Genomic DNA, 20908 nt, shown 5'->3' on the forward strand with positions numbered 1-20908 from the left:
ACTGAACAGCCCCAAAAAAGATTTTAGAGGAAAATAACAAGAAGTCATCATTATTACTAAATCCCAGGCTCAGCGTGATTGTTCGCTCCCCTCCACTGCTCTGCTACTGAGAAATCAAATCCAGCTCTGTGTATGTGTGCAGTATTCATAAAATCGTTGATTTCATTTTTTTTGCTACTATAGAAGATGTTGATTGTGCGGCTCAGTGAAATACGAAAAACAAATTTACTTTTATTCTTGTGTTTATTATATTTTATTTATTTTTTTGTATTTGTTTTTTTTGCAATATAACTTTCTATACTTTTTTTTTTATTATTAACTGTAAACAATAATATTGAAAAACAAAACTCCCATCAAGTGGAATTATGTATCAGTTGCACAACATTTTGTCACTTTCCTGAACAGAGGTGTGCATGGGGTTGGAAAACAGACACAGCATGGGACACCAGAGCCACCCAGTTCACTCAGCTCACACTTCTGCCCCCAGGAGCTCTTCCCAACGACAGCAGCGATCTCTATAACCTCATCACTGACATCAGCAGCACCAATCAGACCAGGGGGAGGGAGGAGAGCACAGCAAAACCTCACCCCTCCCTACAAACTTCACCAGAGGAAACTTAGAGCAAGCAGCTCAGAAGTGTCAGCACTGACAGTGTGGAGGACATGAGCACCACTGACGGTCTGCAACAATGAGTGGGCTCAGAGCTGCTCTCTTCCTTCCAACATCATTAGTCCTGGCAACCAGCCATATCAAGTCCTACCGGTCTGAGAAGTCCTGATTTCATCAGTGCCAGTCTGAGAAGTTCTGATCTCATCAGTGCCAGTCTGAGAAGTTCTGATCTCATCAGTGCCAGTCTGAGAAGTTCTGATCTCCTTACCTGTACCAGTCTGAGAAGTTCTGATCTCATCAGTGCCAGTCTGAGAAGTTCTGATCTCCTTACCTATACCAGTCTGAGAAGTTCTGAGCTCGCCAGTGCAACTTTGAGAAGTCCTGATTTCCTCACCTGCACCAGTCTGAGAATCCTGATTTCACCAGTGCCCGTTCTTAGAAGTCCTAATCTTTTCACCTGTACTAGTCTGGGAAGTTCTGATCTCACCAGTGCCACACTGAGAAGTCCTGATCACCTCACATGTCTCAGTCTTAGAAGTGCTGATCTTCTCATCTGCTCCACTCTTTCAAGTCCTAAACACCTCACTGGTACCAGTTTTAGAAGTCTTGATCTCAACTGTGCAAACCTGTGAAGTCCTGATCTCCTCACCTGTACCAGTCTTACAAGTCCTGATCTCCTCACCTGTACCAGTCTGAGAAGACCTGGTCTCACCTGCACCAGTCTTAGAAGTCCTGATCTTCCCAACTGTGCCAGTCTTACAAGTCTTGATTTTTTCACCTTTACCAGTCTGAGAAGTCCTGATCTCCTCACCTGTCAGTCTGAGAAGTCCTGTGTCAGTTAGGGAAAGATTGACCTCAACTGTGCCAGCCGGTGAAAAGTTGGGGTTTCCTCTCACCTGCACAAGTCCTAGAGGTCCTCATCTCCTTGGCTGTGCCAGTTTTGGATCCCACCAACTGCTCTCACCTGGAAGTTCTGGTCCCACCTTGGCAGCCCCTGTCTAAGGACTGAGCTACAAGAAGAGCACATACCTGGAGATAAACCCTGAGGGCTTGTTGAGTGACTTACCTGCCCACATCTAGGGCAGTTTTTTTGTATTTTAGTTGGGTTGTGTATGATGTCAAGGCTCCAGATCTGAAGATGAGCCCAGAGAATATCACCGCCATGCTCTCCTCTCTGAACACGACCCTCCTGAACAGCACCGGGGGCTCGGTAACCGGCCGGTCCCTGACTATCCCGGCCGTCATGTTCATCTTCGGGGTGGTGGGGAACCTGATCGCCATCATCGTCCTGTGTAAGTCCCGCAAGGAGCAGAAGGAGAGCACCTTCTACACCTTGGTGTGCGGACTGGCCATCACCGACCTGCTGGGCACCTGCCTGATCAGCCCGGTCACCATCGCCACCTACCTGCAGAACAAGTGGCCGGGCGGGCCGGCGGTGTGCGAATACAGCTCGTTCATTCTGTTGTTCTTCGGGCTGGCCGGGCTGAGCATCATCTGTGCCATGTCCATCGAGCGCTACCTGGCCATCAACCATGCCTACTTCTACAACCACTATGTGGACAAGAAGCTGGCCGGACTCACCCTGTGTGCCATCTATGTGTCCAATATCCTCTTCTGTGCCCTGCCCAGCATGGGCATGGGGAGGAGCGAACTGCAGTACCCCGGGACATGGTGCTTCTTGGACCTCCGAACCAACGTGTCCATCTATGCCGCCTACGCCTACATGTACGCCGGCTTCAACTCCTTCCTCATCCTGGTCACCGTGATCTGCAACGTCATGGTGTGTGTGGCCCTCATCAGGATGCACCGACAGTTCGTGCGGAGGACCTCCCTGGGCACCGACACCCGCATCTCCGACTTCAGGAGGCGGAGGAGCTTCAGGAGGATCGCCGGGGCTGAGATCCAGATGGTCATCGTCCTCATCGGCACCTCCGTGGTGGTCCTCATCTGCTCCACCCCTCTAGTGGTAAGTCCTGGGAAGTGCCTGGCTATGTGTGTGTGTATGTGAGACTAGTGCGGGACTTGTACGGGACTGGGGAGCACAGCATGTCAGGGGAGAAGAACTGGAGAGCACAGCATGTCAGGGGAGAAGAACTGGAGAGCACAGCATGTCAGGGGAGAAGAACTGAAGAGCACAGCATGTCAGGGGAGAAGAACTGGAGAGCACAGCATGTCAGGGGAGAACTGGAGAGCACAGCATGTCAGGGGAGAAGAACTGAAGAGCACAGCATGTCAGGGGAGAAGAACTGGAGGGCACAGCATGTCAGGGGAGAAGAACTGGAGAGCACAGCATGTCAGGGGAGAAGAACTGGAGAGTCTAGCATATCAGGGAAGAAAAAGGGGGTATTGCAGAACTGAAGAGCCCAGCATGTCAGGGGAGAGGAACTGGAGAGTCAAGCATGTCAGGGAAGAAGAAGTGAGTATTGCAGAACTGCAGAGCGCAGCATGTCAGGGGAGAAGAAGTGAGTATTGCAGAACTGCAGAGCGCAGCATGTCAGGGGAGAAGAAGGGAGTATTGTAAAACTGGAGAGTCCGGCATGTCAGGGGATAAGAAGGGGGTATTGCAGAACTGGAGAGTCCAGCATGCCAGGGGAGAAGGGAGTATTGCAGAACGGAAGAGCCCAGAATGCCAGGGGAGAAGGGAGTATTGCAGAACTGAAGAGCCCAGCATGCCAGGGGAGAAGGGAGTATTGCAGAACTGAAGAGCCCAGCATGCCAGGGGAGAAGGGAGTATTGCAGAACGGAAGAGCCCAGAATGCCAGGGGAGAAGAAGGGGGTATTGCAGAACAGGAGAGCCCAGCATGCCAGGGGGTAGGGAGTATTGCAGAACTGGAGAGCCCAGCATGTCAGGGGAGAAGAAGGGGGTATTGCAGAACAGGAGAGTCCAGCATGACAGGGCAGGAGAAGGTGGCTGACTATTGTAGTTGGAGAACTAGAGAGCCCAGTATTCCAGGGAAGAGCAGATGGGTACTGTAGCTGTGGCACTAAGGACCACAGTACGGGGGATGGAGGGGTGTTGTAGTAGCAGAATTAGAGGGCCCAGCGTGCCAGGGTAAGAGAAGGTGATTATATTAGCTGTAGAACAAGAGATCTCAGTGTGCCAAGGCATGAGAAGGTGGCTGCTGTAGCTGTAGAAATAGAGATCCCAGGGTGCTGGGAGAGCACAGGATGGCTCTTGTAGCTGCAGAACAGCTAAGGAGCCAAGATTACCTCCTACTGAAATCAACACTGGCATTGTGTGCTAACTATCCAAAGAAATGCAGGTTCCAGCAGGTTATGGCAGGATGGGCTCCAATTATAAGCCAAAAAATGTCATTTTAGTTACAAATTTACAAATAATATAATCTAAATAAAATATTCAGTAGGGGTAGGTTAGGTGTTCTTTGCTTGATTGCTGTCCATGAGTAGTTGTACAAGTCCCAACAAGTTATGGCAGGATAGGCTGGTACTTGTCAAAGATTACCCACCACTAAACTGAAAACTAAACTGAAGACATTTTATTTCCAAATAATATATACTCAATTCAAATGTTCAGCAGTATCAGCATTTCTTTCCTGATAGCTGTTTGTAGAACCACAAGACCCAGCAGGTTATGGCATGGTAGGCTTGTATCTGAGGATGTCCTATCACTGAGCTCAACACTGACAATGGACCTTCAAAGTTTAGTTTCACAGATGACATGCCATGTGCTCTCTAACCCTACTCTGTAAATGAATGAGTAGAACTACAGGACCCAGCAGGTCAAGGCAGAGCAGGATGGCACATGTTACTGCAGAGCTTCTAGGGGGAGCAAAGATAACCAATCACTGAGCTTGGCTCTGACTTTATAATTCCAATGTTGATTCATTTATGTTGGGTTTCAGGAATGGCATGCCGTGTGCTTGTCTTTCCTGATTGCTGTGTGAAGTAGAACTACAGGTCCCACTTGTTGGTGCAGAACTACTAGAGAGCCAAAGACAAATGACCTATCAATAATCTCTGCGCTGACACGGTCATGTTTATCCTTTATGTTGAGTTTCGCAAATAGCATGCCATGTGCTTTTCCTTTTCTAGAGTAGACCTTCAGATCAAAGCAGCTTATGGGAGGACAGGCCAGCGCTTGCTGTTGCAAAACAACAAGGGATCGAAAACTGACCAGATCAGTAATACAAATGTTGGGTCTGATTTATTAAGGTGTAAAAGGAGATGAAACAAGATCCAATCTGTATAAAGTAAACCCGTGTTCACTTCAAACCTCCAATCCTGTGCGGAGGAGTTTGAAATTTGCATTAAATACCGCTTCGCCTTCCCTTAATTTATGACTTGGTAAATCAGGTCCATCTTTGCTTTTCTGCACAATCGAGTATTTAGGATCCTTTATTCCAAGAGTCAATCCTGTGCTGAGTTTGATCCATAGCAGTATATATACTGTGCTTGATTTCAGCCTTCTAATATATACCCTGCGTGCTGGATTTCAGCATTCTAATACCTGTATATACCCTGCATGCTGGATTTCATAATTCTAGTATGTATCCTGCATGCTGGATTTCAGCATTCTAATACATACCCTGCATGCTGGATTTCAGTATTCTAATATATACCCTGCATGCTGGATTTCAGCATTCTAATACTTGTATATACCCTGCATGCTGGATATCAGAATTCTAATATATACCCTGCATGCTGGATATCAGAATTCTAATATATACCCTGTGTGCTGGATTTCAGCATTCTAATACCTGTATATACCCTGCATGCTGGATTTCATAATTCTAGTATGTATCCTGCATGCTGGATTTCAGCATTCTAATATACCCTGGATGCTGGATTTCAGCATTCTAATACTTGTATATACCCTGCATGCTGGATATCAGAATTCTAATATATACCCTGCATGCTGGATTTCAGCATTCTAATACCTGTATATACCCTGCACGCTGGATTTCAGTATTCTAATATGTACCCTGCATTCTAATATGTTATACATCCCCTGTGCGTAATATACCGTACATTCATATTATAATACTGTGCCAAATAAGTGAGTGCCTACTTGCTTTCACATGCTGGTACTTGTGTTTATACAACAGATAAAGAACCTGCACTATATTATTATTATATTTATCATCACTAATTTATAAAACTCTGACATATTATGTAACGCTATAAATGTGATGAATGGTGTTTTATAATATGCTGTAGCTTTATAAATTAGTGATGATAAATGTAATAATAATATAGTGTAGGCTCTTTAACTCTTGTCTTTATCAGATTATTATTTAGATTTCTGGTGCCCACGTGTTGCCCTTTGGTGTTTTCATTGTGATCCTCAGACCCCAACAGTCAGTAATGGGAGCTTTGCTTTTGTAACAGGCTGTTATAGCAGTTTCATGCAACACACCCTCCGTTTCTGATCTTCTCTTAGCCCTGGTTCACACTGCTGCGACTTCGCATTCAACTTGCCGATACATTCAATGACAAGTCAAAACACATTCATTTCAATGGGTGCCGTATTAATTGCTGCGACCCAAGTCGGGGCAACAAAAAAAATTGTTTCTGCATTACTTTTATGCATCTTGCTTGTGACATGAGTGCCATAGACTACAATGTTAAAATCACAAAAGTCGCAAGGAAGCCGTTTCTTTGTCTTATCTTTGCGACTTTATCTCTGACTTCAGAGTATTTTGTAAGCTCAGTGATATGTGTCACATTTTGCATTGTTATGATTTTGCCAAAGCCGCATGAAATTCGCATTGGAGTCGTTTCAAGTTGCAAGCAAGTCGCAATGAACTGAGCCTGAGAGCATGGCTTCAGTCCCCAACTCCCATAGCACGGTCTCCTCTTCTAGTAAAGCTGGACATACAGGTAGAATTTCTAACAAACAAAAAATCCCCCCCCAATACATTAGATATTGCCTATTAGACTTGACAAATGTCATTCAAGAACATCAAATGTCATTTGCTTTTAACATTCAAGTTTGCTATGAATGGAATTTCCTAAACGCAAACCACATACATTTCTAGAAATTTGTTCATTCGAGAGAAAATTTGCATTCTGCACATTCAAATCTTTTTGTAACTACAGTCAAAATCGAACTTTGAGACACACCAGTAACAATTTGCAAATTAAACAAACGTCCTAAAAAAAGAAATTATTTGAGCAAACTTCTACTAATGTATGGCCAAGCGTTCGTCTTCAGCCTATGATAGTCATTTGTAGTATTATAGACAGTGGCGGCTGGTGGTATATTTTTTGAGGGGGGCAGCAAACACCCCCCCCCCCCGCACTGGTCAGTCAGGTCACAGGCACCCCCACCCCCAGTCAGTCAGTCACCAGCCCCGCACTTAATCCCATCTAGGTCCCGTCTCCTCCTTCCTCCTCCTCGGTGGCCAATAGGATCGCTTTTCCTCTCGGCCAATCAGGTGGCGGGTCTCAGGACCTGCCTCCTGATTGGCCAGGAGGAGAATAAGGAAGACAATAGCGAATATTAATTCGCTATTGTCACACAACTGGGTGGGCTCGGGGATCAGGCTCTAATCACGTTCTTTTAAAAAAAAAAAAAAACCCCATTGGAATCAACAAGTCCAGCGCCCTTCATGTAGATTAGGGACCGGGCGCAGGGATTAGGGGGGCGGCGCCCAGACGTTGGTGACATCGGGGGGCCACATTTGAGACCCCACTTACCTTGGAAGGTGACAACCACTTCTTAGGTTCTTCTCTCGTAGAACAAGTCCCAGCACGAGTGTCACATACTGTAGATGAAGAACAGCGTCAACTTTTTATTGCATAGTTGCCAGCTGTCCCCACGTTCCAGGATTGGAGATTTCTCCCATAAAATCTTGTGTTCTTGACAAACCCCAGGTTTGCAACACTGAGCCACTGCAAGTAAAATCTCTTTTTCCAAAAAGCTACATTGATTCATTGTATCATTTATAATGCAACAGTTTTATGTACAGTACATTACTTATGGCGTGATATGGTGGGAGTGTAGCTTGTATGTTTCCAGAAATGATTTTACAAAGTAGAAAACTATCAGCCTCCTATACTCATTCAGCCTATATCCCAATTCATTGAGCTATGTGTACTGGCCATTTATCCCCTGTGTGTCCAATCCCAGCATTTTCTATGCGCCTGGGAGGCACAGGTGCAGCACCCAGCCCCTAGCCTTGTCATAGACTTTGTGCCACCCAGGTTCATGAAGACGCCAGGATTGGACGAACAGGGGATAACCTCCCAGTGTGCCCGTGGCCAATTATTGGGCTATTTGCCATATCGATCATGTAATATCTTTTATTGGCTGTCAGTGCAGAAAATAATCTACTGTACAAATAACAATTGTTATGACCTAATGTCCCATGTGCACCAGGTATAGGTTTTATTTTTCTGCTCTTGAATTGTCACTTGCAGCAATGATCAAATTTGGTTTAGCCAATGTGGAACTACAAGTCCCAGCTTAGCACAGATCAGCTGGGGAGCCATAGGGCCCTGTTCACACCTGAGCAAATGTCTGCTTGTAGCTCTAAAACGCTCAACAAGCCATTCATTGCAATGGCCCCTGTTGACATACTGTATGAGCACTCTGTCTCCTGAAGCAAAATGCCTGTCGCTCAAAAAAGTACATGAGCTTCTTTTTGGCAGATTACATGCGTTTTGGCCCCATAGACTTCAATAGAAACGCCTAACTTGAGCATTTACAAAAGTTTTCTTGCACGTTATCACCTTAAACAGCAGCTCTAATTTCCTATCCCTCTCCTCTCTCTAGTGCTTTGTATTGGCTAAACAAAATCGCCTGAAACTGTAAAACGTTTGTAATACGCTTCTGAAATCGTTTTAAAAACGCTTGCAAAAAACACTTAAAAAAATGCCTGAAAAAGACCAGTAAATCGCTACGCTCAGGTTTGAATGAAGCTTAAATAACTTAGCAATGGGGGTTATTTACGAAAGGCAAATCCACTTTGCACTACAAGTGCAAACTGCACTTGAAATTGCACTGAAAGTGCACCTGGAAGTGCAGTCGCTCTAAATATGAGGGGTAGATCTGAAATGAGGGGAAGCTCTGCTGATTTTATTATCCAATCATGTGCAAGCTAAAATGCTGTTTTTTATTTTCCTTGCATGTTCCCCCTCGGATCTACAGTGACTGCACTTCCAAGTGCACTTTGCACTTGTAGTGCAAAGTGGATTTGCCTTTAGTAAATAACCCCAATGAGTTGCCTGTTGAGAGTTATAATTTCCATATCTGCGATGACAACTTTATTTGTGCCCCAGGACTGGCATGGCATCTACTCACTGTGCAGCTACAAGTCACAGCATGCCTTGGGAAAGGTATCTGCACAGTTCATTACCTTAGTGACACACAATGCACCCTTCTATGCAGTATGGTCTACTTTGCTCATTTCCTCCTGGGTTACTTGCCCTGCGTTTCTGCTGTCTTCACTTCCTGGCTGCAGCCACCTGGCTTGTTTGGTCATCGTAAATTCTCACCTATGCTACAATTCACACTAGATACCTACAGACGTCACTGGCAGCACCCGCTCCAAGCAGCGGTGCCGCACTAGGACATAGCTGAGCACATTTCAGTGCTTCTGGCTTTATTTAATAGGATGGTGCAATCTCATTTCAGTTTGCAGATGGGGCAAAAAAAAGATTATTATTTATTGCACTGTGCCTTATTTGGTAAGCCTGGCTGTCCTACACATGCTTAGTGCCCCAACAAGCTGAGATCAGTGTCCTTGCACACAGGAGTACCATAACCCACATGAGGGTCAGAATAGTGTTTTCACTTTCATAATGAGAGCCAATGACCCACTTTTTAGGCAGCGCGGTGCCTCTTTCCTGGTATGAGAGCTTGTTTTTCGTGGCTGGGGTGACTAATCACACAGATGCAGGAGGCCGAGTGGTGAGGATTACACTCACCATGACATATTACATCAGAATGAAGTTTTAACATTTTTTGGTTAACCAAAACACCAAAAGATAATCATTTACTCATTAAAGCTTTGTACGCACAGCGCTGGATGTGGGAATTTCAGGACTCGTCCTGAAGCTCACCCAGTAGGTAGAAACCTGCCAGAGAGTCATATGTTATGTATAGTCAGATGCAACCCAAACCCAGGATGCTGCATGCACTTTGGCATGCCGCAGTGCAAAACTTGACACTGAACTATTGCATTTAACACATTATTGTTTCTGGCCCGGAGCTGGACTGGCACTGGTGAGCCTAAAAAAACCTGCATAGTGTGCCGCTCAGGCTCTCTGGACGGGTGTAAGTCCTAAACATCTGCGACTGGGAGTGCTGGTTCGGGAGGGAGCTCGTCACAACTCCTGTAATGACTAGAGAAAAAGAAAGGTCTCCCTGTAGCCGCACATCCGTACCATCCCTGGGATGAGTGTGTGAGTGGCAACCTCAGCCTGCACTCCGACTAGGCCCCTCCCCAAACATGTTTCGCCCCACCCCTCAGAACTTAGTCACAGCAAGATCCGAGGGGCGGAGTGAAATGCATTTGGGACGTGGCCTGTTCGGTGTCCAGGGTGAGGTTGCCACTCACACAAAATCTGTTGTCGGAGATTCCGATGGTGTGTACACAATTTCAATGCACAAAATTCCACGCATGCTCGGAGTCAAGCAGAAGAGCCGCACTGGCTATTAAACTTCATTTTTCCCGGCTCGTCGTACGTGTTGTACGCCACCGTGTTCTTGACGTTCGGAATTTCCGACAAGATTTGTGTGACCGTGTGTATGCAAGACAAGTTTCCAACATCCGTCAGTAAAAATCCATGGATTTTGTTGTCGGAATGTCCGATCGTGTGTACGCGGCATAAGACTAACCGTAACTCTTCTTCTAATATAGATTGCTTGAATGTTGTCAGATTTCTGTTGAATCGGAAGAAATTCGAGTTGTGGGTAGCCCTGCAAGTACTTGGCTAAAGTTGATTTAAAGTTAGACTTTGCTAGGGGGAAAATTCTTGACTGAACAGTGTCCTATCAGATGCAGTTACTGTCTAGCAGCGCCATTGTATTCAGGCAGTTGTTGGTGCTGTGGCTGCTCAATACAATAGCCTGCAGCGGGGATTCCCCCATTCACGCTGTTAGCATAGATGATTTTCTCTTGTTCAGTTGATTTTCTCTTGTTTAGCCCTTGTGCTGTGTATGGGTACCTTAATGCTCCCTACCTTTTGAGTACTCAAATAGTCCAGCCAAGATATGGGATAGCAGTCAGCAGGTTTTTTTAAACATAATAAAGAAAATTGAGTACTGTCCGTGATACTTTTTTTATTTGCACTAACATATCATTTTTCATGGATGAGCTTTCGGGGTGTGGCCCCTTCTTCAAGGTCCAAGCAGTACTGATTCACAAAAGTTTTAGCAGAAGGTAAAATGTTAAAACAAAACAAAAAAAAAAAACATAATAAAAAACACAACTACCTTTTCATTGGAAAATATTTTGGTCGCGGCCATTAGACCGCTTTCACACTGGGACGTTTTTCAGGCGATTTTTAGTCGCTTTAGCGTTAAAAAAAGCGCCTGTAAAAAGCCTCATTTGCAATTCCAATGTGAAAGCCTGAGCCCTTTCACACTGCCAGCGCCCGAAAAACGCTGGTAAAGCACTGCTTAAGACCCCTTTCACACTGGGGCGTTTTTCAGGCGTTTTTCGGGCGCTGGCAGTGTAAAAGGGCTCGGGCCATTGGCGCACCCAGCCCGGTGGCAAAAACACGAAATCGCTGTAAAGAAGCTGCTTGCAGGACTTTTTTTGATGCCCTGCCAGCGCAGCGCCCCAGTGTGAAAGCACTCGGGCTTTCACATTGAGATTGCAGATGAGGCTTCTTTCAGGCGCTTTACAGGCGCTTTTTTTAATGCTAAAGCGCCTGAAAAACGCCCCAGTGTGAAAGGGGTCTCAGTGTGAAAGCACTCAGGCTCTCACATTGGGATTGCAGTTGAGGCTTCTTTCAGGCGCTTTTTTTTAACGCTAAAGCGCCTGAAAAACACCTAAAAAACGCCCCAGTGTGAAAGGGGTCTTATTATTGGCTTTAACAAATAAATATTCAAAAGTTAAACTTTTATAATGCGTAAAAACAGCTCAGCCACTACGGCTCTATAATCAAGATAAAGAGGAATCTCCCCACTTAAAAAACAACCTTATATACGCAAAAACTGTCCCACTTATAAAGGTGACACTAGCCACATAATAAAGTGAAAGGCTGCGACAAAGGGAGGGCGGGAGGGAACACCACAGCTGCTGCTACTGAGGCGATTGAGACTCTAGGGCTTTTATTTGGCCAATGGGAATGCTTCCCACCCTTTTCCAGACCTGAGGAGGTTACCAATAGTAGACTAAGAAAACCCCTGTCACTGCCTGGATACAACTAGACTTATTTGCAGTGGTCAGGGGGCCAATGGGAACTCTTCCTGCAAATTTATCTCTGAGGGGAGACTAGAAACCTCCGCTGACACAATCCCATGAGGCAAGGGGGGGGGCTTAAAAATGTTTTCCCCCCTTTTCCTTGCATTCTTCCCTTAAGGCTAGCTCTCTCAGATACCAACACTAGTGGCATCCTGACACCATAACCATGTGGTTTTTAAATGGGCATTACATATAAAATGATATACAAATCTTTTGTATAGGGTACAAAATGCATAAAACAAGGAGTTCTGTGCCAGGTTCTATAGCAAGTAGCTGAGCTGTAATCACAAACAAGTAGTGGCTTGAGAAGACCTGCGATTCGCCTTCAGCCAAACCGCCAAACTGGCTCCTCCGGTTGGTAAACAGCAGCAGCAGCCTGTTCCCATAATGTGATTGTAGAATCGACTTCCCTGTTCTGCCAGTTTGCCAAAGTAATTGACAGTGACGGCGCTCCTCCTACAGACCAGCAGAGGTGTAGGCGAATTTGGGATTGCGCTAATTGGAGCTGACAGCTTCGGGGCAAGGAGAACACATTTTCTGAATAGAGATATCTGGAAATGTGGCCAGACAATGCTGATTCAGAATATCACTTTTCACTGTTATTTACAGTATAACTAAAAGGCCAAACTTTTTTTTTTTTTTTAGTTTTGGATAGAGTGAAGAGGGATCTATACAGGTAGAGATCTGGCTGGGATCTAAGCTGGGCACCCCAGTGCTGCAGGGCAGACATGCTAACTACTCAACCACTGTACTGCCTCACATTCCGTGCAGATAGTGTCCTGGCCAGGATTTGACCCAAACACCCCAGTGTTGGAGTCTGCGTGTTCTCCCTGGGCTTGCGTAGGTTCTAAATCAGTTTTCTTGTAAGTTTCCCACAAGGTCTGTATTTACCAGACGGATTTATATTTGAACACAGTACAATTTTCCCTTGTTGCTCTTTTAGATGACATTTGTGATAGGAGTGATTGTCACAAAGATTTGGTCTCTGCACACTTTTTGCTGTTATCATTTTCTTTGAGAATGTACAAACATGACAAACTCGGCCACAATGCTTCCATTCATATATATCTAGCTGTCATAGGATTCCATTAGTCTGACTTTCTCCTGCCTCCGCAGAGTTCCCTGCCAGAACTAGATTATTTGTGTTTTTCTTTGCTTTAGTGGAATGTATGTTGTATGGATATACCCAATGTGGAATCCAAGCAAGATTAATGATTTTCGAGTCACGGTCATGTGCCAAATGCATTGGCTGGCTGTCATCTACACTTGGTATGGTTATTGAAGCTCCGTGATAGAGGAACATCCCAGGCCAGCATTTTCTTCTGTCTGCTATGGAGCTGGATTTGGAGTGGTCCTGCCTTCTCTACATGGTGAGCCACTGACCTCCGACATGTGTATGGAAAGTTATAGGACATCTGTTGTACCTGCTTATGGACAGCGATTTAGTCAGTTTTTAGAGTCACTCTCAGGGTCACCATTAGAAATCATGGGGCCCCATACAGCTCACCTGATAGGGCCCCCCAATAACCCCTATCAGCTGCCCTTCCCACTACCCCACACTTTGTACCCCCTGAATGGGACACCCATTGTTCCCCTCTCTGCATCCCCCCTAAACCTTACTCTGTACCCCCTGCATACTGCATTATCCAGGACTCTGCACCAGGTCTGGGACAAGGGGTGGGCAGGAGGGGTGGCTGCCCTGGGCGCAGTGGTTTATTGCAGGGATGGGGGCGCCCTGACCCTAACCCTAAGGGAAGGGGGGTGCGGTTTGGCATCTTTGCCCTGGGCGCTAGATGACCTTGTCCCGGCACTGCTCTGCACTAGCTGCATCTCCCAAAACTCTATCTGTACTGGCTTTTCACCTCACCTGTATCCCTGCTCCCCCTCTAGTACCCCACAGTCTGCAGCCCGTGCATCCCTCATTACACTAAACTTTGCATTCCCCATTACCCTACATTCTGCACCTCCCATTACCTTACACTCTGCACTCCCCATTACCCTAAGCTCTACATCCCTCATTACCCCATGCTTTACATCCCCCATTACCCTACACTCTGCAACTCCCCCATTACCCTACACTCTACATCCCCCTATAGCCTACACTCTGCATCCCCTATTTCCCTACGCTCTACATCCCCCTTACCATTATGCTACTTTCTACAACCCCCTTTACTATTTCCCCATGCTCTACATCCCCCATTACCCTATGGTCTGCATCCCCCATTACCCTACGCTCTACATCCCCCATTACCCTACGCTCTACATCCCCCTTACCATTATGCTACTTTCTACAACCCCCTTTACTATTTCCCCATGCTCTACATCCCCCATTACCCTATGGTCTGCATCCCCCATTACCCTACGCTCTACATCCCCCATTTCCCTACGCTCTACATCCCCCATTACCCTACACTCTACATCCCCCATTACCCTACGCTCTACATCCCCCTTACCATTATGCTACTTTCTACAACCCCCTTTACTATTTCCCCATGCTCTACATCCCCCATTACCCTATGGTCTGCATCCCCCATTTCCCTACGCTCTACATCCCCCATTACCCTACGCTCTACATCCCCCATTACCCTACGCTCTACATCCCCCATTATCCTACGCTCTACATCCCCCATTACCCTACGCTCTACATCCCCCATTACCCTACGCTCTACATCCCCCATTACCCTATACTCTACATCCCTCATTGCTCCACATTCTTCATCCCCTGTTAGTCAGGGATGAGGCGTGGAGAAAGGGAGGACCTGAGGTTTGGAAGTTGGTGGACTGTGAGATATCCACAGGCAACCCCTGTTTGCCCCCATGCCGACCTGATGGGGCCCAGGCCCCCTGTATGGCAGCCCTGCTCGCAATACACTGTATAGTCTGATTGAATCTCCTTTAAATTTACCAGTAGCTTTGATCTTAAAGGTCCTGCAAAATTAGACATGAATAGGTTATATAGGTCTGTCCTTGTGTTTCAAAGTTTTAGGTAAGTGTAAAGGAGATGACATATGTACACAGCACACTTGTGCGGCATTTACAAACAGGTGCCTCCTTACTGCCTGCGAAACAGCTCTCCACCACCGATCGCTTTTCAGAGGTTCAGCAGTGACAGCTGCACATATAAACTTGAGAATCATGGAGGCAAACTGCCTTCTGGACTCTTTGCTTATTGGTGAGCTCTTATTCTGACTCAGCAGGGGGTATGTTGGACCTCTGCAGAAAGTCTCTGTAGCATGCTGACAGGGGACAGGCCTTTCCACTCAGGCTGTGGCTGCTTTTTAAAGAAAGACAACTTTAAGACTTTAGATATCTTGTGTTGTGATGCACCTGGAAATATTTATTAATTAAAACTGATATTTAAGTTGGTCTTTAGAGGACACCTGTACTGAGAGCTTATGTGGCTTTGTTAATGTCTCCTTCTGAAAATGCTAGTTGCCTGGCTGTCATTTCCATCCAGTGTCTTTCTGAGGCCCAGACCTTCAGCAAGAATTCTGATCAGGAATCGTAACTTGGCTCTGAATGTTCCAACCTGCATGTAGTTCTGTGTTAGTTGAGCCCAGGCACAGCCAGGCAACTAGTATTCCTGGAAGGAGGACAGAAATGTGAGCTCTTGTATTTCTCTCAGTGTTACTTAAAGAACCAGAAGAAAAAAAGTGAAAATGTTCAGCACAGACAGAAACTACAGAAAGTTTGGTGAGTAAAAGCAACACGTCAGCTCAGGAATATGCAAGCAGCAAATGTTTTTATACTAATTACAGCAACATATTGAGTCTTTCTAGCACTCTGCGCTGTTGTAGAAGCCAAACGTTGAGTCACGTTAGCCCGTTTTTGCCATTGGAATTAAAATACAAAAATATTTAAGCGCCATGACAACAAGACAGAAATGAAACCTCAGCACTGGGACATAGCAGCTCTTCGGTCATTACAGCACTTTAAAGTGCCGCCATCAAGTCATTAGGCTCATTGGTTGCTGCCGTGCGGTGCAACGACTACTCAGCATGTTGTGATGCGCCCATTAAAGTGTATTTCTACCTTAGCAGTCAAATTTGAGGAACTCCCACTCTATGTATGTTATGTGTTCCCATTCACACAGCATACCTAAAGATAATGTAAAAAAAAAAAAAAATTACTGATCTTCTTAGGCGTTTCTTTGGAGCATGTTTATACATAGAACTCTATAGGTAGCTTCTTTGTAAAATAGCTCGCAATGTGCAATTAGGGGACAGAGAGAGGGACAGATTGGTTTTAGTATTTTGTATTAAGATAGAATGTACTACCCAGGTCTTGGGATCTTTAAACCATTGCTAGGTTAGTCTACACATGTGGTTTACAACTGATAATGAAGATCTGCCAGCCCACTACAGATAGGGTTAATTTTAGTAAACATAACTCCCCATCCCCCTCCGTAAAGCGGTATTAAACCCCAAATCATATATTTCAGCTTACCAATCATTAGATGTGGTGGCTGCATTCATTTTATTTTTTTAAAGTCATTGTAAACCTTCTTTTTTTTTAAATAATAAACATGTCATACTTAACTGCTCTGTGCAATCCTCCTCTTCTGGGGTCCCCCCCCCGCCAGCACACCTGGCTCCACCTCTTCATCGAGCCCCCCCATAGGAAACCACTTCACCCGTGGGAGAAGTCGTGTGGGCTCGTTAACAAGCCGCGCTGCCTGCGCCTATAGGTACAGACAGTGTGGCTCGGCCCAGCCCCCCCCCTCGACTCTTCATCACAGGATTTGATTGACAGCAGTGTGACCCAATTGCTCTCATTGTTATCAATCTGCCATGTGAACAGGGAGAGAGCTGCTGCTCTCCGGCATAGTGCTGGATCGTCCGTGCAGCCATTGCTTCCCAATAGACATGCATACCTCCCAATATTTTGAGATGAGAATGAGGGACACCTACTAACAAATGTATGTAGGCAAAGGACACGCCCCCTGCCACACCCCCTTAAAGGAGAATTAACCAAAAAAAGGTTAATTAAATCCACAGGGGCTTTTTTTTTACCACTACTTATACTTTATATTGGCTTTGAAAATGTACAAATGTAGCAATTTAGAAATTGGATGAAAGGTTTAGCGCTGGGAAAGACCTTTTGAAAGATAAAAAGTGCATTTTATATATAACTATACAGTATATACAACAATACAGATCAGATCAAAATGAGGGACAAATGAGGAGGAAAGAAAGACAGAGGGACATTGCTCCAAATCAGGGACAGTCCCTCGAAATCAGAGACAGTTGGAAGCTATGGACATGAATGGCACTGCCCGCATATGGATGCATGAAACACCTGAAAGACAGCCCTTCATACAGACGTAGGCTTAAAGATGAAGTAAACCCTGATGGGTTTACTTCCTCTTTGTTTCCCTGCAAAGGTAAAGCGATGCATAGTAGCCCATTATGTTTCACTTACCTGACACAGGAGCCTGCGATGTCACTGCTGTCTCCTCTGCTACGGAGCGTCCATCTTCTTTCCGGATATCGTGGCTCCGGTGCTGTGATTGGCCGGAGTTGCGATGACATCACTCCCGTGCATGAGCGCGGGAGCCGCCACTAACGGCATATCACTGTTAGCAGCGGCATGCTCAGTATGCCTACACGCCGCTGTCTGCGGTGCATGCGCCATAGACAGCGGTGTCTGTCTTTTTGCAAATATCTCCTAAACCGTTTGGGTGTAGCCTTAATCTAGGCTTACCTGTAGGTCATAGTGGTCTGTAAGGGTTTACAACCAATTTAACTACACCGGTGAGAGTTTTGTGTTAACACATCTCCTTTAAATTGGAGCACATGCAGCTCCTTTTCATTTATTTTTTGCCTACTGGGGACTTTCTTTAGGGAATTGCGTAATCCTGATAACAATGCCGCAAAAATTTCCTTAATGAGAAGTCACAAGTTCACTGGGATCCATCCCACAGATTGCCTATATGGGCTGACCGTTCCGTGACTTCTACAAATAATGACTCAGCCAGGTGATAAGAAAGCGGCTAAACGATAGCCCCATTTATTGATGTGATTAATACTAGAGGCCGTGCGTAGTCTGATAGGACCCGTACATGTCCTTAGCATTGTGTTTACTCACACACACACGCAGGCTGCCAGCTGTGACAGCTGTGTCAATGTGTTTCTTTGTCAGAGCGCCTAAGTATGATTGCTCCTACCCTGAAGAAATATTCTGTAACCAAACATTGCTGGGGAGAGAGTTTAATTTATGGGCTGGTGTCCACGCTTAGCCTTGGACACCTCAAGGGACGGTTTAACATTTTCCTGTGAATATCTCCAATTGAACAGAGCCCAGCGCGACGTAGTCTGGTGCCAAACTGCTCTCATCTGACTTTTTTCTCATGAATATCTTTGGAGAGCGGTGAAACATCATGCTTGTTCCCTGTCGGCAGTGCAGCTCATGCTCCATTATGTTTGCACCCCTGCCACTGCTGATAAGTCCAATGTCAAGGGAAGTCATACCGGGTCTCCATTCATCTGCTGTGTTGTTGCCAAATAACCTTTAGAGTCATTTTTAGATGTTACAAGTTGGATCACTGCTGGAGTGTTAATGTTTTAAAAATAATTATTATTATTAATATTACATACCTCCCAACTTTTTAAGATGGGAACAAGGGACACTTATTAGCAAAAGTATGTAGGCATAGGACACGCCCCCTGCCATGCCCCCTTAAAGGAAAATTATACCAATAAAATGATTAGTTAAACCCACAAGTGCTTTTTTTTTACCACTACTATTCCTTCATACTGGCTTTGGAAATGTACAAATGCAACAATTTGGAAATTGGATGAAAAGTTTAGCACTGGGGAACACTTTTTAAAAGATAAAAAGTGTATTTTTTATACAATTATACAGATCAGACCAAAATGAGGGACAAATGAGGAGGAATGAGGGACAGAGGGACATTGCTCCAAATCAGGGACAGTCCCTCGAAATCAGAGACAGTTGGGAGCTATGCTATTATTATTATTATTCAGGAACTACATATGTAGCTTCAACAAGTTGCACTTCATAATATAAAGGGAAACAATGGAGAGCAAGGTGCAAGTGATACAAAAAGTTGAAACTGGGGGGAAAAAAAGCCCAAAGAAAAGAGCAAGAAATTGTATTCCAAGCGTAGCATGAGCAATCAGCATAAGAGATAACAGCAGGTTTCAGCTAATAACAATGTAATATGACCAGTCCCAGGAACCAATCACATGTATGTCAAAGTTCATTTTTTTTAAAGAGGCATGATAGGCTTCCCTGAAGAGATAAGTTCTCAGGGTTCATCTACAGGAACACAGAGTAGGAATTAGCCAGAAGGACACTGATATTTTAAGACGAGGCTGATAGTGTATGTTGTTGTTGTTAGTATTTTGAATCTCATTAGGTGGCCAAGCTATAATAATAGGTAATGATCCTGCCATGAAGGCCCTTGTTCAGGCACTTCCTGTTTGAAATCACAACTGCCTTTAGGTTGTGCTCCTGCATGGTCTTCATGTCGCATGAAACCTTGATGAATAATACAAGTGGCATTACACAGGCATGGTCCAACGTTGCCAATGTCAGGAAGCCAATCCAGAGCAACGGTGTGCAGCTAATGCTAGAGAGTGCATGTAGACAGGAAGTGGAGATCAGCAACAGTGAGTTGCTCAAAGAATGGAAAAGAAGGTGAAAATGTCAATAGTTTATAACATACATTGTCATCTAGTTTAGATGGTCATAGACAGCTTAACATATATTTCCATCTAGTTACGGTAGCCATAGACAGCTCAACATACATTACCATCCAGTTAAGATGGCCATAGGGGGCCCAACATACATTGTCATCAAGTTAAGATGGCCATTGACAGTTCAACATACATTGTCAGTCAGTTAAGATGGCCACAGATGGCTCAACATACATTGCCATCCAGTAAAATGGTCATAGATGGCTCAACACACATTGGCATCCAGTTAAGATGGCCTTAGATGACTTGACATACATTGTCATCCAGTTAGAATGGTTATAGACGACTCACTTTTTGTCCAATTCCTGCAATTTGCCACCTGGCTCCGTCAATTTTTATATCAACTATTATCAAGCCTGGTGGAAAATTATCAGCCGAACAGTGACTGCATCCTATCATATGGCTAGCATTAGAGATTCATTCATCCACTCTGTTAGCATTAGATCTCAAGCCAGCCATAGACGGTACAAATCTCTGCCGGTTCAGCAGGGTTCGGCCGAGATTCGAACCATGTTTGGGCAGGCTGATTTTACCCAAGGTGATCGATCAACTTGAGTACAAACTGCCTGTCTGATTTTTCATGCGATTATCACTGTGTGTGTACTTCCGGCCGGGACAGCTCCTCTCAACCAGGGGTGGCCCGCCCATTGTCAGCGCCCCGCCGCACACCCTAGCCATGCGCCCGGCCCCTTTCAGGAGGCCTAGCGCATGAATTCCTATGGCGGGGATGGGCGAAGGGGAGGTGTTTTTTGAAGCACTGATCAGAGCCAGAGGCTCTAATAGGCTTCAAATTAGGGTGGGCTCGGAGCGTCTAAATTTCGTCCATAGCCCACCCAGGTGTGTTGCAACAGCGAATTAATATTCGCTGTTGCAAAACTGATCCTTCTCCCAGCCAATCGGGAAGCGGGTCTGATACCAGTCACCCGATTGGCTGAAAGGACAGGTGCTCTTATTGGACGCCTAGGAGGAGGGGAGGAGACGCATGGCGGAAGCGAGGAGGAGACGAGCCAATGCCTGGATTCCCGATCCCTGCCTCTGCTTGGTGCCCCAATCCCCGCCGCTCCTCGGATGCCCGTTTCCCGCTGCTGCTTGGTGCCCCGATACCCCGCCGCTCCTCGGATTGCCCGCCGCCTAGATGGGGTAAGTGTCGGTGGACCGACCAGCAGGCAAAGGGGGGGGGGGCGGTTTGAGGTGACGCG

At 45.6% G+C, this 20908-nt stretch overlaps 1 protein-coding gene across 1 annotated transcript in view; it reads left to right on the forward strand.

The window, feature by feature from the left end:
• Positions 1-579: 579 nt before the first annotated feature.
• The window catches only part of PTGER4 (prostaglandin E receptor 4), a 36533-nt gene continuing 16204 nt past the window's right edge, over positions 580-20908 (forward strand). Inside the window, exon 1 of the mRNA XM_073621655.1 lies at positions 580-2576. Within this exon, the coding sequence (XP_073477756.1) occupies positions 1749-2576 (828 nt within the window). The 5' untranslated portion in view covers positions 580-1748. The remainder of the gene's footprint in view (positions 2577-20908) is intronic.

Source organism: Aquarana catesbeiana, linkage group LG01, assembly GCF_042186555.1.
Source record: "Aquarana catesbeiana isolate 2022-GZ linkage group LG01, ASM4218655v1, whole genome shotgun sequence".
In the NCBI taxonomy this organism is placed as follows: domain Eukaryota; kingdom Metazoa; phylum Chordata; class Amphibia; order Anura; family Ranidae; genus Aquarana; species Aquarana catesbeiana.